Raw genomic sequence first — 27,018 nt, forward strand, 5'->3', positions numbered from 1 at the left:
GCCCGGGAGCACACACCGGCCTCCGCCCCAGCAGGGAGCCCCGAGCCCCCCCACGCCCGCCCCCCACACTCCCCAGCGCCCCGCGCCCCACCCTTCACGCCGTAGCGCATGGCCGCGGTGAGCTGCGCCTTGGTCCGGCCGTCGGCTCCCAGCTGCAGCATGCCCAGGACCGACGCGATCCCGTGCGGGGACACCACGATGTTGTCCTGAGGCCGCGACTTGGCGATCTGATTGAAGACCTGGATCCCGATGTCAGAGCCCAGCTCCTCCAGAGGCTGCGGGTTGAACTGGAGGCACACGGAGGGCAGAGTCACTGCGACCACCAGGAAGAAGGGGAATCGCCACGTCATGGCTCCTGCCGGCAAGGCCCACCTGAAAAATCAGATCCAAAAGACGGCATTTAAATCCCACCTGAATGGACGCTTTGCCATACGACTTTGTACTCAACCAGATACGATTTACTGGACACAGGATAACTGGATACCTTAATATAGTTAAGCTAGAACAGGGCAGATTAAATTGGTTTTGACGATATAATGCTCTTAGGAGGACAGGGAGGGAGAGGCAGTGAACTCACGCTTGGTAGCACCCCGCCCCCCACAAGCCGGTCACTCTTCTAACTGGTATTTATTACTCATAACCAACGTTTATTCAACTGAATCAACATTTACTGAGTGCCTACTGGGTGTCAGGCCCCGAGTACTGGGCATCCAACCACAAATAAGAGGGTCAAGACCCCTGCCTGCCCTGCTGGAGTTTCCGTTCCACAGGAGGCAGGAAACACAGCAGGAAGCAGTAAAGGAACTTCGGAGGGAGACCAGGGACAGGACACCCAAACACAGTGACGGCCGTGAATGACAGGCGGGTGCGGGGCAACGCTCGACAGGGCTGCTGTAAGGGAAGCCACCTCTGCGGAGGGGACAGGCGTGACAAGACCTGATGGTGGGAAGACCCAGCAATGCCCCGAGCAGGGTCCAAGGGGAGAGTCAGGCAGAGGATGGCAGGGATGAGCCCCCCCCAGGTGAGGACCACCTGGTGTCAGAGGTCGGGAGGCTGTGACATAAGGAACCTGGAGGAGGAGGAGGAGGAGGAGGAGGGAAGGAGGACCCAGACCCCGAAGGGCCCGCAGAGCCTGAAATGGCTCCTAGATGTCATTCTAAGGGAGAGACCATTCAGGTTGCTATGACTATACCGACACACTGTACACTCGACTTTTTTTTACATGAACTTATTCCTTTCTTAATGAAAGCACTGTTAATTAAAATAAATTTAAGTGACACCCTTAAATCTACAGTAGGGCAGAAAATCTGGTAAATCTATCAACTGTGAGATGGCACCGTTTACACTGATATTCCCAAAGCCGGCGAGAAAGCTTTCTGCCTTGATGACCCCTTGCTGAGCTCTCTCAGGCTGTGACAAGTAAGAGGTAGGAGAGTTACATGTATTTATGGAAAAGCAAATGCTTTCACTCCATCAGAGCCTACAAGTGGCAGACAGTGAAGCAGAATGAGGGACGTGGCTGATTTGGTTCCTCCTTTGCAAACCGGGCTCCTGCTAAGCACAAGTTTCCCGCATGGGAAGCTGGGAGCATCTGCAGAGAACAGGAAGGAGGGGAGCTTCCTAGGACACAGGGGCTCAGAGGTGAGGGGGAAGTGAGGTCTACACACTTCAGGGAAAGGAAAAGCATCAGGAGACGAGGAATCAAAAACTCCGGTGCATATACACAATGGACTGCTACTTGGTCGTGAAGAAAGAATGAAATCTCACCTGTTGCTACAGCATGGATGGATCTAAACCAGCTATTTTCAACCGGTGTGCTGTAAGAATTCCTGAAACATATAATACCCGACTAGTCTGGGGCACTGACCTCTTTTCCCCTTGGATTGTCAAATAAAAAAAAATGACAATAGCTGACATAACAATAACCATCTGGTATGAATGAATCAAAGTTATATCTATTTTTTTTTTGTCAAATTGGCAAAAAGTATATATTTTTGGGTGTGATGCAGAATTTTAGTAATTAGTTTATGTGTGCCATGAGATGAAAAAGTTTGAAAATCGCTGATCTTGAGGATATTAAGCTAAATGAAATGTTAGACAGAGAAAGGCAAATCTCATAGGATTTCACTGACATGTGGAATTTAACAAACAAAATAAACTAACAAACACAACAGAAACAGACTCACAGATACAGAGAACAGTCTGAGGGATGCCAGAGGGGAGAAAGGCTAGGGGGCTGGGTGAGAAAGATGAAGGAACTGAGAAGTACTAATTGGGGTTACAGAATAGTCACAGCGATGTAAATCACAGCACAGGGAATGTAGCCAATAACATCACAATAACTATGTAGTGGACCAGGTGCGTACTGAAGATATCAAGGAAGGAGGGAAACTCTAAAGTACATGACTGTCTAGTTACTATGCTATATATCTGAAACTAATACAGAACAATACTGAATGTAAGCTGCAAATAAAAAATAAAAAACAAAATGGGTAGGACTTTAGAGATTAAAAGAAGGGGGAAGGAAGGAAGAAAAGGAAGAAAGAAAGAAGAAAAGGAAGGAAGGAAGGGAAGGGAAGGGAGGAAAGGAAGGAAGGAAGAAAGAGAAGAGAAGAGAAAAAAGAAAGAAAGAAAGAAAGAAAGAAAGAAAGAAAGAAAGAAAGAAAGAAAGAAAGAAAGAAAAAGAAAAGAAAGAAAGAAGAAAGAAAGTTTTAAGCAAAACCAGCAGCGGTGTTTCCTCGCCTTCCTCTCTATGGACTTGTCCCCTTTCACTGCCAGGTCATACTAGATGTTCAATAAATACACATGGGATTAAACCTGATGGCTCATATACTTTCTATTTTTGCTAATTATTTTTCATTGCATCGAAACCTTATTTACTGAATGTGACTAGGAGAATGACTGTGTTGAGTCCAAGCCTCACTGTTAGCGCCGTTTTCCAAGGAGAGTGAAATTCACTGGGGTGGGAAGAGGGCTGGCAACAAGGATCCCCTGTCTGACCCCCTCCCCCCGCCCCACACAGGGCCACAAGGTGAACCACTGAGGCCATCATTCAAGGTGAGATTGCAATTTCCTTATATTTTATAAAACAAGCCCCCCCCCTTTTTTTAATTTAGGGCATTCAGAGTTTCTCCAGAGCTTCATAGTAAAATAATTGTCTAAAGGCAGCCTGTCTGAATTCAAAACAGGTAAGTGACCTACATACGCTCGTGCTGTATGGCCAGCATGGCCTATTTTGCTTTGGCACCTAGGATTGGCTCTAATAGCATGACAATCCCGAGTTTCTTTCAGCCTGATGGACACTGGGGAGCTTCCAAATCCTGATTATGGGAAGCTTGACTCATTTTATCTAAAAACAGACATCGTGTCTGTCTTCCTTTCCTCTCTCTCTTCTTTCTTTCTTTCTTTCTTTTTTTTTCTGGAGATAAATTTCCTCTTTAAAATGAAGTATACCAAAGAGCCATGGTAAGCATAAAACAATTTGTACAACCTTTGTTACAGACGGTCAGCTCTGATGACTGGCACCAACTTCCTCAGTCCGAGTTGCTGCCCCCTGCCCTGTAGTCTATTCAAACTTCTGCCTTCAGCACGCCCTTTAATCCATACCCCCAGGCCTCCCGAGGAAATCCTCCTGGATTAGCAAATATTTGAATAAATATTTGAATCTGCACACTCATAAAAGACATAAAATTGGTTTTGCTTCTGATAGCTTGCAGCTGATTCACCTAAAGGTTATAGATTCATGTAAAAAATTGTAAAGCAGGTATAAAGGATCAGCGACAGACGGAAATTTAACAGCTCTGATGTCTTCGAGTCAGCAAAGGCATTCTTCCCAATAAACAGCCATCTTATTGAGCGGAATTTTGCTTGGTTATAAATCTTTGCTAAAAGAAGAGTTCCATTATGAAGTGGGGGAAGGCTGCCATGGGTGTTTTTCTTGGTTTCTTGGATTCGGGAGGTTTTTTGGGAGACGTCTATGTGCAGTTTCATAACAGCGCATCAGGACAGTGTCAGAGCTGTGCAGAACTTGGAATCCGAGTGGTTTTTGATTGATGTTCTGGGCATAACTTCTTCTTGGCCTCAGTTTCCTAGGCTAAATGTTCACTCGTCTGAACTCACCTGGCTAATGTACACGTCTAAGACCAAGCTTTTGCTTTTTTCCAAAGTTCCATAGCCAGGAGAGTGGATACTGATCCACCAATTACTTTAGGCTTATAAAATTCTTAATACCAACACATATTCATGTCCAAATAGGCAGTCTTTTACATGGAATAACTGTCAACATTCTCAGGCTTTGAAAGGCTTAGTCTCCAGAGGACAAGCAGATTCTCATGATGGGAAGAACACAGTAACCTCCTGTTTATTTGAAAAAGAAATTACACTTTAAACTTTCAAATAAGAGAGGAAGAATAAAGATGCTGCCCAACTGTATTACATAGCGTCAATAAGTTTCCTTTTCCTGAATAATCTTTTCACAACAATAAAAAAAAAATTCTAGTTTAAGCCATTAATAGAGGAAAGTCATAAACCTATAAATAAAGCCATCATTACAGGCACATGCTTCCAAATGTAGGTTTCTTCTTCCCTGTAAACTTCTGGTTTCCCTACTCCAAACTTCTTCTCAGTGTGAGGAATATTTTTGAAGTAACTGGGTACTGCTTCGAGCTTTAAAAGAGATTTCGTGTAGGGAATAATTGTTGGTAGTTAGTTTTGCAAATGACAAACTAAGAGCATACCCCTACATTTATAAATGTGCCACTTGTCAGTGGCAGACCCCATGAGTTTAGTAGTCACTTCCACACAGATGAGCTCAGACCTGCAGCTCAGATCCTCAGCTGAATTTCAGTGCCATACTTTCAACTGCTGCATCTTTCCGCCTGATTGTTCAGGATACTTTCTTGGCCTGGAAAACCCTAGATTGTGAAATCTACCAACTCTCCTCTTAAAGGGTGTTATTTCTTATTGCCAGTCCTTGGTCTTGCCCACACCCTGGTCTTGCTCTCTACCTACTAACACAGAGATTCCCCCAACTCCTTCTACAGCCTGTGGGAAGCTTTTTCCCTGGCTGTCCCAGATAGGACTAGTCATCCCTTTCTCCGAATTCCCATAGCATTTCCCATCTGCACCTCTCATTCTGTTTTTTAAGTATTTTTCCCCCTCCCAACTAGACTGGAAGTTCACAGAAAGCAGAGCCATGGGGCTTCAGAATCCTAGAGCCCACAGGGTCTTCGCTGGGCACCTACCATTGGCAGATAGTAAACCAGAGATTGACCCATCGGACCAATCCAGCTGCTCAAGTTGTTTGGTTTGGAACGCAAGGCGTCATAAAAATATTTAAGCAATTAAAAGTTAGAAGATGTCACATCCAGCCTAGATTTATTCTCGGGAGAAATGAGAATGAATGAGAGTTCCAGTAACATGGAGTTCTCATTGCTCAGGCCAACAGCATGCACGGTAACCACCTGAGGGACTGGGAACGCATTTTCCCATAAGCCACAGCCCCCTCCACTCCTCCAGTCGCCTCTCTAGGCTGTGAAAGCTCTGTGACCAGACTCTCGCCCTGAACGAATGCCAATCCACTGAACAATGGGAGACTAGCAGAGCTCATCACAGAAAATAAAGCTTACTTTCAACATAATAACTTCGTTTTTTAATATATTTTTAAAGATTTTATAGAGAGAGGATGGGGGGGGGGGCGAGAAGTACTAACTCACAGTTGCTTCACTTTAGTTGTTCATTGATTGCTTGTCCTATGTGCCTTGACCAGGCAAGCCCAAGGTTTTGAACCAGTAACCTCAGCATTCCAGGTCGACGCTTTGCCCACTGCACCATCGCATGCCAGGCAATAAATTCTTTTTTACGAAATAATATAAAATATATTTTATATATAACTCGTGAGCTAATGAGATACCTGTTGGCTCTATCTACTAAAACAAATAAGATGTAAACAATTTGGAGAGAAATGAGAAAGACTCTTCTGGCTACAACCCTTAGTTAGCCAGATGATGCCCATCTGTTTTCCGAGGACTCAAGAGTGTCTTATCACTGGAAAGGACTGCACCCCTTTCATTCTCTAAAAAACTGTCTAAAGTGATATCTGTTTTAAAATACATATATACTATTTAAAATCTTTATGTCATGAATGATTTCAAATATATGCAAACTCATGGCCTATTTTATTTCTTCTAAAACCAAAGATTGTTTTGAAGCAAATGCTAGACATCATATAATTTAAAATATTTTCAACACATATGCTAAACTTAAGGAATATGTATCTTTATACACACACACAAACACACACACAATATCATTATCCCACTCAAAAATTATTAATTTTTTTATATATTAAATATCTAGTTAGTATTCAAATTCCTTTCATGCTCTTTTTTTCTCTTTATATAGTTTATTTGAATCAGGATCTAAATAAGTTCCACATAGTACAACTGGTTGATATATCTCCTCTTCTTATTTTATTACTGTTATTATTTTTTATTTATTGATTTTCAATCAGTAGAGAGAGAGAGAGAGAGAGAGAGAGAGAGAAACAGAGACAGTAGAGGGAAGACACTGATTTGTAGTTCCAGTTATTATGTGCCCTGACCTGGGATCAAACCTGCAACCGTGGCATAAAGGGACAATGCTCTAACTAACTGAGCTACCTGGCCAGGGCTGCTTCTCTGGTCTTTTCTTTAATTTATTTTTAATTTATTGTGTTGACATGGTTTCAAGTGTTTCACTCAATAGAACACCACATCAGGCCCTCCATGCCCCCCCATGCCCCACGCAAAGTCTCCTTCCACCCCCATTGCCCCCGCTTGTCCCCCTCCCCCTCGCTCCTCTAGCGGCCTTATTTTTAACTTATTTTTAAAGATTTTATTTATTGATTTTACAGAGAGGTGGGGGTGGTGAGAAGTTTCAACTCATAGTTGTTGCCCTCTAGTTGTTCACTGATTGCTTGTCCTATGTGCCCTGACCAGGCAAGCCCAAGGCTTTGAACACACGACCTCAGTGTCCCCAGGTCGATGCTCTATCTACTGTGCCACCACAGGCCAGGCTATTTTTAACTTTTCCTTGAAACATGTTGGTTGAAGAAGCCAGGTTATGTGACCTGTCGAGTTTCCCACAGTCGAGATTTGGCTGGACCTGCATTCACGTGATGCTGTCACTGTGCTTCCTGTAAACTGGCGGACCTGGAGCACGCACCTGGGCCAGATCTGGCCACACTCTCCATGTGCCTGTGGCTGCGTTCAAGCGCCAGCAGCCAGCTGAACAAGTCGCCCTGCTGCAACAGAGACCGCGCGACCTGCAAAGCCGGAAACCTTCACTACTTGGCTCTTTGCAGGGAGCTTATAGCCACTGCTCTAGAAGCTGACCAGATTCCAATTCCTTTCTTTGTAAGAATATTTCATGGAGGTATTACTGTACCTGGTGCTGGAAGAAGGAGACAGCAACCATTTGTCTTTGTGTGCGTGCGTGCCCGTGTGTGTGTGTGTGTGTGTGTGTGTGTGTGTGTGTGTGTCCCCTTAACACCTACTCATGATCGTTGCTGAAATGCATTGTTGTATTAGGGGCTGCCCAATGCTATTGTAATTCTACCTTTCCTTCTTCATTAGTTGGAACACTTCTATAAAAATAAACTTTCCATATCCAACTATTTGGTTATCCTGAGATTCAATCTGTGTAGCAAAGGCAGAATAAATGCTTGAGTAATTCCCTACATTGTGCTCACAAGTTGGTTACCCAGCATTCTTAGAGGTAACCAGAGGGAGTTTTTTGTTGTTTATTTGCTTGTTTTCTTAGTATAATTATAAGCTCATGTTCTTAAACATATTTTAAGGGCCTTGATACACTGAGATTCTATTACCCTTATTAATGTTCAAGATAAGCCTCGTCAGTATGGCTCCTGAACCTCTCAGATGACCTGGAGTCTCATTAGCTTCTTTGTTTTCCAGTTTGACAAGATGTTCTAGGCTCATTTTACACATTTCCTGTCCTTAGTAGAATCAGTCACTTTTCCAGGGAGCTCTGGTTCTTTTTAGTGGGAGGAAGTATTTAGAGATCACAATCTGAAGTGTGCTTGCCTAATAAACTCTAAATTAACTCTGGGAATACTGGGCGCTGCTAACATGGGAAGTCCAAAATGCATTTACATCCCTCTCTGGACTACATCCAAATACTGAAGTTCATAATATGAGAGATCGGCTGCCTCCCTGTGAGTCGCTTTGCCTCCCATGGCCATGGAGCCCAGGGCGGGGGCACGCTCAATGATGAAAAGTTGGGGGAGTGAGCCGGGCATTGAAGCTGGGCTGGAATAATCAAAGCGGACCATCCTCACGGGAAGGCGCTGAACCTCTTCCTAAGAGTGGGATGCTAACCATGCCAGTGTCTGAAATGAACAACTGGCACACAGCATGACAGGGAAGAATACCCTCGTTTATCTGGGGGAGAATGTATGACCACCAGCCCCCGCCCCTCAGTGAGCGCCGCCCTTTCTTAAGCACTGGGAAAGCTCCGCTATCCTCCTGGGCTCTGGGCGCCCAGGACCCTTATTCTTAGTGCTTAGAGCCCTGTGCCATTCTGCCTTTGGATAACCATTCCCTCTAGAGGGGGAGCAGGATGCAGAGAAAAACAGGACATCCGATTATATCAGAATCCTGACAGCTCCCAATGGTTTTTCTTCCTGAAGAAATATAAGTGAAGGCAAGGTATTAGGCTGCCAAACTGAGGCTTCGAAGTGGCCTTAAGTAGGATTGAACTGCCTAGCGTCCTGCCAAATGTTTCTTACCAAATACCTTTACCAACAGGCAAAAGTCTAACTCTTCAGGCTGTCCAGCAAGAGGCACGTTAGAGACTTTCAGGGGTTCAGCCGCAGGTCTGCAAAGTGACAGGAGTTGTTAATGCACAAACAGTCGGGGTTGAGCCTTAAATATGGTCCCAGAGCGGTGGAAGAGGACTCTGGCCTCTCAAACCTCTACAGACATTACTGAGCTACGGCCGCCCAAACCTGTCTTCATTTTCCAAACATCGACCACGTTCTCTTAAGGCAGAGAGTTAGATGCACAAGTGAAAGTAAAGTGAATTCGGATGCCCTGGGAAGTGTACAGAGTAGTATCAGAATGAGTCAGCATCTTTAAAAATTCCAAGAAGAAACCGGAAACGCTGACGGATCACAGTGACAGGACTGTGGTGGTTCTAACTGCTCTCCCAGGATACGGGGGAGAGGCTTGGAGGCTTTCTTCAATTCTTTCTTAAATTTTTATCAGTCTTCAAAGTGTATACTTGATCTATGATCCTAATTAATTTAGCCCAAAATGAACTAAAAAAGACTCAAGAAAGAAATGCCCAGCTATTAAAATACAAGTCGAAAATGTCTAAAAGTTTCCTTCAATGAAGAGACACATATTTTAGTAACTATTTTCTAACTGACATCCACATGCCTTTCATCCCCATAGCGTTTATTCTTAAATCTCTTTTGGGGTGAAATGGGGAAGGCTATGGAGGAAGAAGAAGGTGATTAGGGTTTTGTTAGTGAACTGTTTGTTTTTTTTTAAATATAAGCTTATGGGACATTTATTCTACTTTCCTCTGAGTGTCAGGGAAAATTGATCTAAGGTTCAAATCCCAATTCTACTATCCACTAAGCAAGAGATCCCGGGTAAGTCACAGTCTCTCTCACCCTCAGCTTTCCCCTGTACCATATTAGAAATCAAATTTCAAGCCTGGTCCGAACAAACCGAGAGACAGCGACTAGCCCAGTATCGGGCTCAGAGTGGGTGTTCAGTAAATGTTGGCTCCCTTCCTCAACCCCCAAGAGCTGGAACAGTCTCTGATTCTTAATTCCAACAGCTATTTAGAAAGTGTCAAGGATCAAGCTAAGAAAATGGGTCAAACGCAACACTTCCACCCTGGTGAAGCCCTGCCTGTATCTTTATAGCTTCCTTAGACTATTTGAGACTTAGAATAAGACAATGTTGGCGTGTTCTGATGTCTCTGTAAGAGAATGGAGGAGCTGGATCATCATGGGGATGGAGGTGGGTGAGTATGTTCCAAAAAATCTTTCATGGTGCCGAGATATGGTTTTTAATCTGCTGAGTTACATCACTAAATCTGTTGTATTTATGACATGAAGTCCTACAGACAAATTTCTTTTCTTTTTTTTTTTTTGTATTTTTCTGAAGCTGGAAACGGGGAGAGACAGTCAGACAGACTCCCGCATGCGCCCGACCGGGATCCACCCGGCACGCCCACCAGGGGCGACGCTCTGCCCACCAGGGGGCGATGCTCTGCCCCTCCAGGGCGTCGCTCTGCCATGACCAGAGCCACTCTAGCGCCTGGGGCAGAGGCCAAGGAGCCATCCCCAGAGCCCGGGCCATCTTTGCTCCAATGGAGCCTTGGCTGCGGGAGGGGAAGAGAGAGACAGAGAGGAAGAAGGGGGGGTGGAGAAACAAATGGGCGCTTCTCCTATGTGCCCTGGCCGGGAATCGAACCCTGGTCCCCCGCACGCCAGGCCGACGCTCTACCACTGAGCCAACCGGCCAGGGCCCAGACAAATTTCTTATTGACAAATCGTTAAGATGCAACAGTTCACATGGGTGACTCCCTAATCAATAGCTGAGATATGACTCAAGACATTACAGTGATACTGATCAGTGGTTCTCAATTTTTTAAAAGAGGGAGCACCTTTCTGAGACATAAAAGTATATGAGATACTTCATGACTAATTATATTTTTGGTACTTGTAAAAATACATGCTGAAAACTGCCACAAATTCATAAGCACTTTAATATACTGCAAATTCTTTTTTTCTATAGCAGCATCTGGATACATTTCAAAAATCATATTTTTAGGTATTATTTACTCAGTCTAGACTCAAAGCTGGACCATAAACATGACTCTTTTGACTTGTTAGAACAACTGATGTTGTTGATGGGCCCTCGATTCATAAGTGAGAACTGATGATCTCTAGATTATTGCTAGTAAAAAATACGAAGTATGTGTTAGAAGCGTAAATTGATAAAAAATCTTTCTGAAAGGCAATTTTTGGTATGCTTGATCTTTAAAATGTGTATGTCTATTGCTCCAGTAATACCCTTTTATCAATCAACCCTAAGGTAATAATAAAAAAGACAAACCTAAAAATGTTCACTGTGGAAATACTTCCAATATTCTTTGCAATAAATAATTGCAATACCAATTACCACTGCAGCCTATACTTCCAATGGAAGGGACACTGTGGGTGACCTTTCTCCAGCTTTGTGCACTTCTCCTCTAGCTCCTGTGGGCTTCACTGCTAACAGTTTGCACCTGTCACCTTCAGAGACTTGCTACTGGGAGTTGGAGCCCATTTTCTTACTGAGCTGTAAATGGCTGGGAGTTGACACACACCATTCCTCCACCCCGGAGACCAACAGCCACTGACTCCTTTCTGGGAATCTTAAGAGCCCAGCTTCTTTGTCTCGAGGTAACACAGATCCCCAGAGCTCTCCAGCATTAGGCTGAGAGGGAACTTTGCCTAATATCCCCTCCTTGACTTGCTGTTCCCCTTTCTAATACCCGTTTCCCCAACTCTCTGTGTCACCAGGGGCCCCTTCCTCCATGCATCATTTGCACTGTGTCCTTGGTTCAGGGATGCATCTGGGAGACCATGACCTATGACCTATGACATCTAACAATAAGGGTCAGTTCATGACATCTATCTAACACAATACCATAAAGATATATTCTGCATATACCTTAGCTGAAAAAATAAAACTACAGTATAATTAACTATGTAAAAATAATACACAAGCACAAAAAAAGACTAGAAAGATGGATATCAAGATATTATTTATATATTTATTTCTAATGATGGGGATGAGTCCAGTATATTATTCTTAATACTTTTCTGTATGTGTGTGTGTGTGTGTGTGTGTGTGTGTGTATATATATATTATTCTCTACTATGAACACATATCACTCGGAGCAAGCAGCCATTTATGTTTACGAAAACACCACGGCAGGTACTCAGACCAGCTGAGACAGGCAGTAGGAGGAGCAGAAATGGCACAGAGCACAAGAACAGCAGTTCAAGCACGGATCATAAAAACTTGAATACAAGAATCGTAGTTACAGGAAAAACAGAGAGTTGAGAAACAATATAGTGAGAGTCCTCTATATACACTGAAATGAGTGTTATACCCTATTCCAACCCACAGACCATTTTATACTGAGTTTTTCTAGCCAGTGGTGGTTCTGTTTTGATGCATATGACTTGAATCATTTAATGTCACTATATCTACATATTAAATATCTAATGGCATGAATTACCGTTTTGGTTTTTTTTTGTTTTTTGTTTTTTTTGTATTTTTCTGAAGCTGGAAACGGGGAGAGACAGTCAGACAGACTCCTGCATGCGCCCGACCGGGATCCACCCGGCACGCCCACCAGGGGGCGACACTCTGCCCACCAGGGGGCAATGCTCTGCCCCTCCGGGGTGTCGCTCTGTTGCAACCAGAGCCACTCTAGTACCTGGGGCAGAGGCCAAGGAGCCATCCCCAGCGCCCGGGCCATCTTTGCTCCAATGGAGCCTTGGCTGTGGGAGGGGAAGAGAGAGACAGAGAGGAAGGAGAGGGGGAGGGGTGGAGAAGCAGATGGGAGCTTCTCCTATGTGCCCTGGCTGGGAATCGAACCCAGGACTTCTGCACGCCAGGCCGACACTCTACCACTGAGCCAAATGGCCAGGGCCAGATTACAGTTTATTAATTTTTTTATTCTCTGCCTTTAGCATAGTCCCTGGTATACAGCAGCAACTCAGGAATGGTTATGAAATAAATCGTAGTTTGGTGGAAATGAACTGAGCCCATTGCTATTTTAGGCAGTGGCAACTTTTATTGCTAACTTTAAAAATTCCAACTTGTGCCCTGGCCAGGTGACTCAGTGGATAAAGTGTCGCCCAGCATGCCAAGGCCGCGAGTTTGATCCCGGGTCAGGGGACGTAGGAAAAGCAATCAGTGAGTACACAACTAAATGAAGCAACATATTGATGTTTCTCTTTCTCCCTTTCCCCCTCATTTCTCTCAAATCAATGGAAAAAAAAATTTAAAAAGACCTTTTAAAAATTCCAACTTGCTCCAAATTTGTGGAATAGATTCCTAAGTATTCAAAAATAATGGCCATCATCTTTTATTGAGTGGCTACAATGGGCCAGATCCTCTACCTGGAGCTTTATACATTCAACATCTAGCTGTACCCTCAACTTAAGAAGTAGGCATGAGTATTTATAGTTCACACAAGATGAAAACGGAAGTCCAGAAAAATTAAACCACATACCCAGAACCTACAGATCGTACGTGAAGAGATGTCTGAAAACGGACACTCTTGGCCAGTGTGTCCTGCTGCCTCTGCGATGGAGTTGAAAGGGTCAGGAGTTGAAAGGGTTGCTGTCCTGGGGAAAGGACAGCAACAGTGCCTCCTTTCTAGCTCGCTGTCCTGCGCTTCAATCGCCACTCGGAGTAAACAAGTGGCCACAGCTTTACAAGGCACAAGAATTGAACGGAGTGCTTGTTATCCTGGTGCAGTGGTGTTTCAACTTGGAGGGGGCTCCACCGCCCCCCCCCAGGGGACATCTGGCAATGTCTGGAGACATTCTGGTTCCCATGCCTGGGAGTGGGTGCTCCCGGCATCCCGTGGGTTGAGGTCAGGGTTGCTGCTAAGCAACCTCGGATGTACAAGGCAGCTCCCAGCACACGGGACCATCTGGCCTGAAGCGTGAGTGGCCAGGGACTGACCCTGAAGGAAGGCGTGCTGCTGGCGCACGGGAAGGCACACGTCCCCACTCTGCCCGGGGCTGCTGCACGAAGATACCACTGACTTTCCTTAATTCAGCGTCCAGGCTTCAGTCCGAAGTCACAGACTGCTTCTTATCAAAGCACCAACACATCGACAGCCACTGTCGCCGTGGCTCTGGCCGGCATTGTCCCCCACGTGGGAGAGGACAGAAGCCAGCAGCCTCAGCTCTGTGGCTCCTAGGAGGGGAGGTCTGCGTTAGCAGGGCTGAGAGCTCGGGCTGGCAGCTGCCATCTAGTCGGGCTCGCGGACGGCCTGTTGAGAAGAGGTGGGTGCCCGCCTCACCCTGCGCCTCCTGTGCCCCGACCAGGGCAGGCCCGCTCACCGGGCAGCCGCCCCTGGCTGGAGGAGGCCAGGCCCAGCCTCCTGATGCTGTGGACCCTCCTCCGTGCACCGCTGACATCCTCCCCATAACGCAGCAAGCAGGGGACGGGGTGGGGCATGGCTGACACACCCAGTCACCGCCTCCTGTGGCCCGTGGGTCCGAGCTGCCCACCCACGGCCTGGTCTCTCCCCTCCCACCCCTACCCCCACCATAGTCCCTTCTTTTCTTTTAAACCAAAACCAGCTTTCTCATACAGGCTCAAGAAAGAGTCACCAAGTACTGAAGGAAAAACCTCAAACAAGCACACAGACCCTAAATTATTCTTATGGGAACTCTCAGGACTAATTAGTTAGGCAAAAATGAACCCAAACTCCTACTTTCCTCCCTTCTCTCATGAAAAGGGGACGGCGCCCAGTTACAGGGGGCAGGACACTCAGCAGGCTCACCTTAAACTGGGTCTCCACTCACCCTGTGGCAAATCAACCCGACAAGGCCCCCTGCGGGGGTCCCCGCTGCCTGCTGGGCAGCCCTCCCGTCTCAGCAGGAGAGCTGGGAGCCAGTGGGAACACTGGGCACGATGAGGCCCTTTCCCAGGTGGGGAGGGCCCCCCTCCGGCGGTGGTAGGAGCCGGTGTGGGCTTCAATCGGGCGGGCATGCCAGACTCGGCATTCTCATCGCAGTTGGCCCGGGACAAGGACCAGGGTGCCCAGACTCTACAGTGCAGACAGGGCCCCTCGTTTCCAAGGCTAAATTCGCATCTAACCCGCCCTGGTCCTGAGATCGGGGTGCTAGTTCCAAGGCTGCCACGTATAAAACTCCGCCCATGCAGGGAGTAGGCAGAATCTGTCCATCTGTCTATTTCACAAACATCAGCGGAGCGCTGCGTGACCGGCAGGAAGCCGAGGTGACGCAGGAAGCCCCTACTCTCCTGGAGCTGATGGTTAGACACTAAGTCCCCAACCTGGCACATTCGGTCCCTCGGGGAACATTCGGTCATGTCCGGAGACATTTTTGGTTGTCACAACACGTGGGGAGGGTGCTACTGTCTCGTGGGCAGAGATCAGGGACGCCGCTCAAGCCCCTCAAGACACAGGCCAACGCCGCCCCACAAGGAATGGCCGCTCCCCAGGGTCAACAGGGCTGAGGCGGCACTGGGAGGGCCACGTGGGTGGCCGTGGGAGGCTGAGCTGGCTGTGACTGGACGAAGGGGGAGAGGGATGAGGACAGGACAGAGTGTCCCAGACAGAGGCTCTCAGGCACCAAAAGGCCGTGTGTTAGGCAGTACGATGGATGGTTCTGGAAGCTGAGTTTCTGAAAATAGGTTTATTTTTACACTACTGTCACCTTATAGTCCTTGTAAGACAAGGTCTACCCTGGGGCCATAGCCTGACAAACAGCTCATCATGACATACACCGGAGTCCAAACTGGGCAGAAGCTGGAAGAATCATTCATACTCCAACGTCCATCCTGCCCCCACCCCCACCCCTGGCCTTCCTTCTCAACCGTCAGGTTCTGCACATGAGAAGAGGCAGGAACTGAAACCCTATTTTTTCTTAGTTTGATACTAAAAGCATGACCCCAAAAAGGAAAAACTGATAAGCCAGACTTCGTCAAAATTAAAAAAATATATATTTGCTCTATAAAACACTCTGCAAAGATGATGAAAAGGCATGCTACAGATTCGGAGGATATATTTGTAAACCCTGTGTCTGACAAGCACTAGAACCTAGAAAATATAAAGGACTCTCACAACGCAACAATCCAATCAGAAAACAACAATCCAATCAGAAAACGGTCAAAAGATATGGACCGGTATTTCACTGCAGAGGACAGGCAGATGGCAAACAAGCCCATGAAAAGATGTTCAACATCATTCGCCATTAGGGAAGCGCCAGTTAAAAGCACATTGGGCTAAAATAAAAACTAATGATAACACCGAATGCTGGAGAAGATGCAGAGAAGAAATTGGATAACCCGCACATTGCTGGTGGGAATGTGAATCGGTAGAGCCGCTCTGGGAAACCATTTGGCAATTTCTCACAAATCTAAACATGCATTTAACCATATGATCTAGCGATCTTGGATATTTATCTCAGAGAAATGAAAACTCATGTTTACACAAAAATCTGTACACCAATGTCCACAGCAGCTTTATTTATAATAGCCCCAAACTGTTAATGACCCAGATGTTCGTTCTTCCACGGGTGAATGGTTAAACAAACTACGGCACACTCACGCCACGGAGCACTACCCGGCAGTAACCAGAAACTGACCGTCGTTCCGCACAGCAACTGAGATGGATCTCAAGGGAATTGTGCCGAGTGGAGTCAATTCCAAAATGTTACACACTATATAATTCCATGTATAAAATAGTCTTAAAATGAAAAAATATTATAGAAATGGAGAACGTGTTAGCAGTTACCAGGAGTTAGGGCAGGAAAGGGGTGTGTGTGTGACTATAAAGGGTTCTTGTGATGCAATTCTTCCGTATCTTGACAGTGGTGGTGGCCACATAACCTACAGGTGATAAAATTACACAGAAGCGCGTGCGCGTGCACGCGCGCGCACACACACACACACGAATACATGTAAAACTGTTGAAAACTGAAAAAGGTGGAGGGATTGTACCGATGTCAGTTTCCCAGTTGTAGTGTTTATTGTCATCTACTGTAGCTGTGCAAGCTGTTACCTTTGGGAGAACTAGGTGAAGGGTATATGGGATATTTCTCTATTATTTTTATAGCTGCACAGGGATCTACAACTCTGTCAATATGAAAAGTAAAAACAATGGCAAAAAATTGCCCCAAAAACAGTTTTTAAAATTTTAGTCAGCAAACTGATGCACCCTCAGACAGATCTTTTTATCATCAACATGAATTCTTCTTCCAATCCTGCAAGCACACTAAAAATGCCAATATTCTAAAAAAGTATATATGTACCAAAAATATTTTTGCATAATGGTGCCTTCCCATAATTTATGACAGCTTCAAATCTTAGACTTCTCTCAGCCTCTGAGGCTCCTAAGACAAACCACCCAACTTCATAACCCAGCTCTACCACCAATTACTTGTGTGACTTTTGACAACTATATAGCTTCCTCGTGCCTCGGTTTCTCCATCTATAAAATGGGTACTCTTATGGGCTGCTCTGAAGCATGAAAAGAGGGGAACAACACATCTCAGGTTCTTCCATCAGTTACTGGCTCCACAGAGGGCTCGGTCTAGGCTGGCTCTGTCGCCGACTGTCGCCATCACGGAGGACTGAGGTGTCCTCAGGGCTCTCTCTCAGGCCAGTGAGGGCCTCCCTGCCAACCCATTTTAACAGTCCCCTCAACTGCAAAATATCCCCAAATCCCAATTTCTGGAAACGGAAAGGAATTTTAAAAGCTGCCTTTCCCGTATTTGTGGTCCTTTTATCCCTCGTGGGCCATTTTCTTTATTTCTCTGCCGTAGAAGGGATTCAAGGGTCCCTCCCTCTCGTATGTGACTTCATCAGAGTTCCACCTCTGGGCACGAGTGCCCGAGGAAGGTGGTCTGAGTGGCCCTGCCCTCTGGGAAGAAGAAGCCAGTCCCCACGCAGCCTCCACAGACGGCCCTGGGGAGGGGGTCAGGAAATGACCCCTGGCGACCGGCGGGCTTAGAAATGGGCACCAGGCCCTGCTGGTTTGCGCTGCGCTTTTCCCAAGGCTGCTGGGCTCACGAGTAAGGAGAAGTGTTTCCCACCAGCATAAACTGAAGTGAGGCGTGATTAGACTAAAACAACTTTTAAAACAGTTTAGTGTAGCGAAGCCAGACAAGCCCTGTCTCCACGGTCAAGAGACGCAACAGGCAACATGTGGACTGTAAGCTGAGTCTCATCACTGTTTTATTTGCTTAGGTGGAGGAAATACCCCACACTGAAAATGCTCGACGACTGGTCAAAGAAGCCATTTAGAAATAACTCAGCTGTACTGGAAAGCCTACTGTAATGGTAACTGAAAAGAAGAATAACCCAGGAGAAATAGCTTAAATTTTAGCAAGCAGAGCAGACTTAAATACCCTGTCTTTCCTCTTTCCAAAAAAAAAAAAATGTGTATATATATATATATATATATATATATATATATATATATATATATAGAGAGAGAGAGAGAGAGAGAGAGAGAGAGAAAGATATAGAAGCCCCCTCATTCATTTTCATAGAAATGTCAGGAAAAAGCCCTCCTCATCCCTAGGCTTGCTGTTCCCCCAGGTTCTATAGCTCAGTAAGGTGAGGCATCCCATCCACCCGAGAATCTAAATAGAAAGCCTGGGTGTCACTCTTCATCTCTTCATCCTTTCCCTGGCCCCGTTAGGACCACTGGCAAACTCTATCGTTCATCCTCTGAGATGGTTCCTGAATGGTCTACTCTCTCCACTGCCTTTGCTCTCAGTCCAGCCACCAACCTCCTTGGAAGAAGACATTAGTCTCCCGTAGCCAACTCACCATCCGCTCCGTCCCGGTGACCTTGCCGATGGGGAAGGCTGATCATGGTCTTGGCACCAGGATCTGCATCAAGCCCTCCCATGGCTCCCCTAAGCTCTTATATAAAATGCAGAACACCCCCACAGGCTGTCAGCTGGTCTCCTAGTCTGGATTGGGCTTCCTTTTAGAGACACACTCTCTTCCAGGGAGGGCGCAGAACCCTTCCAGCCTCAGGCCTCCGGACGCACAGGCCTTCCGATGAAAACATCTGTCATCTCCCCTTCTCTTCGTGCTTGCGCGTAGGGCAGGGACCTTGTCTGCCTGGCCCACCACTTTTCCCCAGCATCTAACTTACATAATCAAGGCACTGATGAGGAAGGCAGGCCTTCAACAATCAATGTTATTCACTTCACGCACTAACGTTGATTACAGAAGCTACTATCTTATAAGCAGGTCGCAATCCAAGTGATTTGGGGAGGCCAGTTTTTTAAAAGAAATTCTAGAGCAAGCTTTTACAACATTAGCTCTATTGACAATTTGGGTGGGATAATTCTGTGTGTTAGGGGTTGTCCTGTGTATTATAGGACAGTGGTCCCCAACCTTTTTTGGGCTACGGACCGGTTTAATGTCAGAAAATATTTTCACGGACCAGCCTTTAGGGTGGGATGGCTAAATGTATCACGTGACCAATACAAGCATCAAGAGTGAGTCTTAGACGAATGTAACAGAGGAAATCTGGTCATTTTTTAAAAATAAAACATCGTTCAGACTTAAATATAAATAAAACGGAAATAATGTAAGTTATTTATTCTTTCTCTGCAGACCGGTACCAAATGGCCCACGGACCGGTACCGGTCCGTGGCCCAGAGGTTAGGGACCACTGTTATAGGATGTTTAGCATTATCCCTGGCTTCTGCCCACTAGATGCTATTAGTACCCTCACCACACTCACACACACACAATTGTAACAAACATATTAAATGTCTGGTGACAATGACAAATATTTCTGGAGAGGAGAGAAAGGATTGATTACCCCTAGTTGAGAACCACTGATCCAGAGAAAAATTAAAAACTGGTGGTTAGGACTATAATTCTACCCACAAAATGTCTAATAAACCAGACTTTGTGTGAATAACATAAGCAATAATGCATTTAATACAGTATTACCTAACCACCATTTACAACGTCATTCTAATGGAAACACGTATTCCAAACTCCTAGTCATGTTCCCGAACCACCATGGAGGGCATGGGTGGTCCATCCCCGACTCAGCTTAGCTTTCTGCATCAGTACACTAGACTAGGTGATGTCTGATGCAGAGCAGGTGGCAAAGAATGGACATGGGGAAGAAACAGGAAGTCAGAGAAGAGCTGGGGAAAGGATGGGGCTCTTCCTGTCTGAGCTGATCTCTTTTCTGTGTCTGATGCATGAAAACAGGAGAGAAACAGAGAACACCTTGGTGCTTTGGGTCCTTCCTGCGGGCACGCTCCCCACATCCTCAGGCAGTTGAGCATGTTCTTTCTGACCTCTGTGTGGCACTACCCGGGAATGAAATGGGAGGATTGAGCCTGACCAGGCGGTGGCGCAATGGATAGAGCATCGGACTGGGACACGGAGGACCCAGGTTCGAAACCTAGAGGTCACCAGCTTGAGCATGGGCTCATCTGGTTTGAACAAAGCTCACTAGCTTGTACCCAAGGTTGCTGGCTTGAGCAAGGGGCCATTCACTTTATTGTAGCCCTCCTGGTCAAGGCACATATGAGAAAGCAATCAATGAACAACTAAGGTGCCGCAACGAAGAACTGATGCTTTTCATCTCTCTCCCTTTCTATCTGTCTGTCCCTATCTGTCCCTCTCTCTGACTCTGTCTCTGTCAAAAAAAAAAATGTGAGGACTGAATATCAACATGGCTCTAACTCCCTGTCTACACTGCTCTTTGGACTAACTAACCTGAGACTACTGGGCTTGGAGCACCTCTTCAGAAATGTAAAATGACTTCCTCATTTTACCTGCTGCAGGGCAACAATATTTCCAATTGTTGGTTAAATTGCAAATGCCCCGTGAGTCATTTAAATAAATCTCACATGTATGAAATAGTCAATTGTGTTCTTAGAGCAATTCCCAGCTGTAAAAATAGAGCCACACGGAACAGAATTTTTTTTTCTGTAGCTAATTGAAAATACCACACATATAATGCATGATTTAAAGCACCCAGGAGGAATTTCAATTTGTGTTCCCTGTTTTAAAATGTACAATCAAATGCTGTCTTAAAGTGCTCCACACATTTAAGTCAATATTGCTTGCCTGGAGCCCCAACCCCTCTTAAATTTTCACACTATGAATTGATGACCTGAGATTTTTAATGCTCTGAGTGACTTTCAAAACAATGGCTTTAATAGAGCTGTGTTTCCTGAGAAAACGGTCCTAGACTTCTTGACTGATTCCAATGTCGGTGGCCCAGAGGAAATCTCCCAAGCAGCATGACTATGCCTGCCGGAGGAAGGGACCGCACCCAGCATCCCTCACTCGGAGCCCAAGCCGTGATCTCCTAACCGCTCACAGGACTGCCCTGGAGTTAGAAGGATGCTGCAGTATTCTTGATGGCTGATCAAATGGGAATGGGCAGGGTCTATGACAATGACAAAGGGACTGTCAGAGCAACGCGCGCCCAAGATGGAGTGCCCAGTTTTGGGGTCTGGGGAAAAGGGGAGTTAAAAGCAAGGTTCACGGTCATCTTCCATTTCTAGGAGAGCTTTAGACCTTGAACAACAGTCCTGTGCTTCCCTTTCCTGGTTAGTGGAACAGCTTCTGAGGTCCTGCGCCACCACAAGCACGAAGGAAGACTTTACGAGGAGGAAGGGGAAGCACAGCCTGACCCTAAGAGCCAAGAGAACAGAGGCTAAATGTATTCAAAGGACTAAGAAACAAGGTAGAACGTGCGGGTAGCCTTAAGAGTCCCAGGCGAGCCCTGGCCGGGTGGCACAGTGGATACAGCAGCCCCGGCCAGGGCACATATGAGAAGCAACCAATGAGTGCACAAGTGAATGGAACGAGTTGATGCTTCTCTCTCTTTCTCCTTTCTACCCTCCTTTTCCCTCTTTCTCTCTCAAATCAATGGGAAAATTAAAAAGAAAAAAAATCAGAGTTCCAGGCAAACAAGGGTCTTGATCTGTCTTTACTTTATATGCAATCACATTAAATTCAATCGTTAATGTCCTTCTATACAGCAAATTAGTAAGAGGTGAAAGTCAGAAAAGCAGCCGTAACTCACCCCACCAGCCAAGACGAGAGAGCGACTGGAATAGTGGCAACTGACGAATGAGAATCAAACTAGCAAAGAATGAAGCACATCAGATTTTAAAGTCAAACGACACAGCAGACACTTGATGCACAGTTATCAAAGGAATTAAAGTACTACTCACAACTTAGTGCTATTGGTTGGCTATGCGAAACTTGAACCCTTAGCTTTTGTTCTATAAATTAAGAAACTGAGTTAGAAACGACAGGGCACAGAAACTATCAGTTTCAATAACCTGTCACCAGGGGCTAATGTCTTATTCTATCTCTAATATACCGTGTGGAAGTCTGCTGACAACAGGCTCCTGCGCGCCGATGGACCAGGAACTGCCGTAGGGAACTAACTCAGGTTGAGTGCTGTGACTTGAACCATTATCTCTCTCACTTGTATTCTTCCTGTCCTCACCAATGAACCTCCCGTAACAGGAAGATCTGGTTACTGTGGGGAAGAGGCTAATCCACCATTCATGCTTTCCATTCTTCCATCTCTTCCAAGTCCGGTGTCTGTTAGTCTCTCTGACCTGTAATAGCCCTGGGGGGTCCTGACAAAATCTAGCTTCTGTGCTTCATGCCCCTAACAACGCCATCTCAGGACAACCCACCTACTCAGTCAGCATCGCAGACATGCAAAAAAAAAAAAAAGGCAGCACCAACTGGTGACCCATCCTGTGTCTTTTCCTCTCCCTTGGCACCACTGAGTCTTCATTCACAACCTTTCCCCCAGGGGCAGACAGAGGGAAGGCAGCAAAGCACTGAGCTTGGGTTTCAGAACCCGAGAAGGAAGAGGTCAGTGTGGCTCTGCTGGCTTCCTAACACACCTCGGTCCCCAAGCAAGGTCGTTTACGAAGCTCAGGGATGAGTGGTTCAGGGAAACAGACAACATGCTTCTTAAGCCCTCTTCAAATATATTAAAGATTTCACACAAAAAAACGAATTCCATATTTCATTGGATGACCAGGGATGCTTTGAGATAAGTTCTGGCGGCCCCAGGAAGGATTCTGTGATCCTCAGGCATACTTTCACCTTCTCTTTCTCAGTTCCCCACTCTGATTCTTGTCACTCAGTCCCCTCTCTGCCCGGGAATGGTATCAGAGGCACAAACAGGTTCAGCCCGCCCACCACCCCCCGCGTAAGTTTTAGATGCGCATTACAAGCAAAACAGTCATGCAGAGGAAGTGGGAATGGGTATGAGAGGTAATGGGTTCCTGGTTCTATCATTTTAACCTCTGGGGGGCAAGTCAGATGAGAGAGACATCTTCCAAAGTACTGTAAATTAAAGAAGTAAATAAAAACTATATACTATATCGGTAACACACAGGTTCTGGAAATATTCTAAAATAGGAGGATGGACCCTGGGGTGGGAAAGATACTTGACAATTTGTAACCACTTTAAGAAGGCTCCTCAGCTTTTCTCTCAGTCCTTTGCTCACTTCTTTCAGTACGAAGAGTGTGTAAAGAAATAAAATCCCATGTTTTCCCCCTGCAACCATCTGACCAGCGAAACTCTGCAGACCTTAGAAACCACCCGACGTGACGAGAAGCATGATTCCGAGCTTGGCTTTAGTCACCCAAGTCCTGAGGTTCACCTTTGGCCTTAGTGGCCTGTGCCTCAGATAAGTCACACCCCTGCTCTGGGACTCAGTTTCCTCATCTGTAACATCCATGATAGTCCCCTGCCCCATCCTGCGCCTCAGAGGGTTGCGATGAGGATCGCATGAGAACACTGTCCTGAGAACATGTGACAAGTCTCAGGCACCACAGAACTATGCCTCATAGGACCGGCCTTTTTACCTCCCCACACTCAAAGCTAAGGCAGAAGAACAAGAGTTCTGGAATTAAAAGTCAATGACTTCACCTGACCTGCGGTGGCACAGTGGATAGAGCATCAACCCGGGATGCTAAGGTCCCCAGTTCAAAACCCTGGGGTCACCAGCTTGAGCATGGGGTCGCTGGCTTGAGTGTGGGATCTTTGACATGATCCTAAGGTCGCTGGCTTGAGTCCAAGGTCATTGGCTTAAGACCAAGGTCGCTGGCTTGAGCAAGGGGTCACTGGCTCAGCTTGAGCCCCCTGGTCAAGGCACATATGAGAAGCAATCAATGAACAACTGTAGTGATACAACTACGAGGTGATGCTTCTCATCACCCTTCCTGTGTCTCTCCCTTCCTGTCTCTCTCTAAAACAAAGAAAGAAAGAAAGAAGTCAGTGTTTCATGAAAGTTCTTCTGGTCACCTTTGTCTAAGGTCTGCTAAGCCACTACACTAAGGCATCTCTAGGGATGGCGGGGGCCCAGCCTCTGTGTGTCCCAGCTTTACAGGGAGAGGGGATCTCCGCAACTCCTCACAGCCGGTTTGGAGAAGACGCCCACCAGCAGCGGAGCCGGGGAGTGGCTGCCCAGGAGACGGCCAGGGGGAGTGGCTGCCGAGGAGACAGCTGGGGGAGGCGGCCTTCACGCGGAGGAGCCGGCCAGGGGGAGGCGGCCTTCACGGAGCTCTTGTTGTGTACATGTCGTCTCACTGAACGCCCCATAGCCCTTCGGCATACAGATATCAGAGGTAACAGAGACGCAGGCAGACTGAGTCACCTGCCCACGTCACACAGCAAGAAAGAGGAGAGACCACCCGGACCTGTCCGCCACCAGGAGGCAGATGTGGCCAGAGGCCTCCCCCAGACGGGTGGGGGGGGGGGAGCGCAGAGGTGCTACTCTCGCCGGCCTCGCCCTAGTCTGCCCTCCAGGTCCTTCTTCATCCCCGCAGTCAGCGCTCAGGATGGGGCCTGATCCCTTTCGGGAACGCTCGCCTCTCCTTCCGGTCCCAGATGCACATCCGACGGCCCTCGCCCACACTGGCGGGCAGCCCTTCTCCCAGGGTAGAGTCTTCTTTGACTGGGTCCTACTCGCAGGTGCTTCAATGTCTGCTCTTTCCCAGTGAGACAGCCGCCCCCTTTCCCAGTGAGAAGACCCCCAACAGCCCCTCCCCACTCCCACCCAAGCTCTGGTCAAGCTGACGAAACGAACTTTATGACCAATGTGTAGCATCCTGCGAGGGACGAGTTGGAAACAGCACTTTCTCTTTCCAGTCGCACCTGCCCTGAAGCATTTCGTTCCGAGCTTCCCCAGGCGTCTTCTCCGGGCCTGCCGTCACTTTCTGGGTTGTCCAACAGGTTTCCTGAGCACATCACCTCCTTCTCTTCCAAGCTGCCTCTGAGACAGCTTTTCAAGCCTGGGTGTGACCCTGTCCCTGAAAAACCTGTCCTGCTCCATCAGAAGCCCTTCACGGAGCATCAGGACAGTGGCCCTTGTAGGAAAAAATATATTCAAGATCCTCACAGCATTATTACCGACCATGTTCCCTTTTAGAGTGGTCTTTAAGAGTCTGCATAAAATTTCACTTGAGGGGAAGTAGTAGCTACCTGCTCAGCAAACCCATTTTCTCTCTGCCCCAACCACAGAGCTGGATCGCCTGTCTTAGCTTCTGCCGTCGGTGGGAGTGACCATAAGGCTGAAATGCGGTCGGTGAAATGGGAACAGAAGTGATACACGCCACTCCTGGGCCTGGCCCATCTAAGCCGGCCATATGCAATCCTCCACGGTCTTTCTGCTTCCACCAGCTCGATACCACCAAGCACCAGGCCCTTGGAAACCAGCTGTTAACTACAGACAAGCCACAAAATGAAAAAACAGGGTCACCGAATCACCAGGTTTGAAACTGAGACACACGCACTTTGGCTTTACACAAGTGGAAAACAACCCTCCATTATATCTGAGCCATGCACGGGTCTGGGTTTATTTGTTGCAACAACTAGTATCTCACCTTAACAGGCACAACACTCGACAGTGGGCAACTGTGCAGTCAGGAGTGCGAGCGTAATTACTAAATCTGAATTCACCACCACTGCCTTTGTGAAACACACCTTCTCATCCTGCAAACTCTAGAAGCGCTCACAGTGTGGACAGAGAGCGGATTGTGGGCTCGCGAGCCTCCCCCCTGCACTTGGAGTCTCCGTCCATCCAGTGCAATCACCTTATCAGCACCTTGGTACAACGGAAGATTTTGTAAGGACCCAAGTATCTGTCAGCTCCCTCTTCCTCTGGGAAACAATGTGGGAGAAGTTTTTTACATTATATTCATGCACGGTTTTAAAGCTAGGACACTATTTGCACATAGAAAATTCTACCTCTTAGAGCTTTTTAAGGGCTCATCAAGGATGGCTCTGGAACTGTGCTGGCTCTCAAGCACGACCCCGAAAAGAATGGCCCAATGCAGTGCCATCCTCGCCAGTCTCGTCGCCATGGACGCTGAGCGACATGAAGGTTACAAGCGACTAATGCTTCCCTCCTGTCTCCGGTTGTCCATGAAGACTTTCAGTGTCTTTTTTCAGGGATCTACTCTTTCCCTTGAACTTAACCATAAAGAGCATGTGAGAGGCGAAATGGCCATCTTTTTATGACTACTACAAGTCAATAAACAGCAATTCTGAAAAATCTAGGGCAAAAAAGGGTTTTGTGGAGAGTTATTGTGAAAGAAAAAAAATGACCACATCCCCCACGAGGGCTACCTAGACATGTTTACTGGTGATGGGCCAGCACTGCCCACTGGGCAGACAGCCCGAACCAGCACACGCTACGATGAGTTGTGACTGACATTCAAGAAACCTCGACATGTCAGGGGCTTTGGTGTTGGTGCTGCTGAGCCCCGGGACTCCTGGACTGTGGCCAGTACAGCTCTCACGTCACGTGGGAGGAAGTCGGGACCTAGACACGGTCCGTCACTTGCCCCACCTGCGGAATGAACTTGGGCCGCGTGAGGACGCAGGGAGGCAATGCTGGGAAAGAGCTTTCACGGCCACAGCTCCTGCTCAGTTGTCAGCTCACACATTAGTTCCCTGGACTCCTTCTGCCCCAAGAGGGAGAAGTGAGGACCTCGGGCAGCTTCCCAATGATTCAGTCCCCACTGACCACCTCAGTCTGACCCCGTGAACATCTCAGCGGTAGCACCCCTTTGGCAGGAGATTATGACCACAGTGCAGTACTGAGGGTCAGGGTGACAGTTGCGCTCTGGTGGAGGACCAGTGTGGTGCACGACAGTAAAAAGCAAAGCAGCCCTGGCCGGTTGGCTCAGCGGTAGAGCG

At 47.0% G+C, this 27,018-nt stretch overlaps 1 protein-coding gene across 2 annotated transcripts in view; it reads right to left on the reverse strand.

Annotated features, from left to right (window-relative positions):
• SERPINE2 (serpin family E member 2) overlaps positions 1-27,018 on the reverse strand; it is a 60,223-nt gene that overhangs the window by 20,851 nt on the left and 12,354 nt on the right. For both annotated transcript variants that reach the window (XM_066345753.1, XM_066345752.1), the window contains exon 2: positions 92-372. In XM_066345753.1, coding sequence (XP_066201850.1) covers positions 92-350 — 259 coding nt within the window. In that variant the 5' untranslated portion in view covers positions 351-372. The remainder of the gene's footprint in view (positions 1-91; positions 373-27,018) is intronic.

The sequence above is a fragment of the Saccopteryx leptura genome, chromosome 7 (assembly GCF_036850995.1).
Source record: "Saccopteryx leptura isolate mSacLep1 chromosome 7, mSacLep1_pri_phased_curated, whole genome shotgun sequence".
Taxonomy (NCBI): Eukaryota; Metazoa; Chordata; class Mammalia; order Chiroptera; family Emballonuridae; genus Saccopteryx; species Saccopteryx leptura.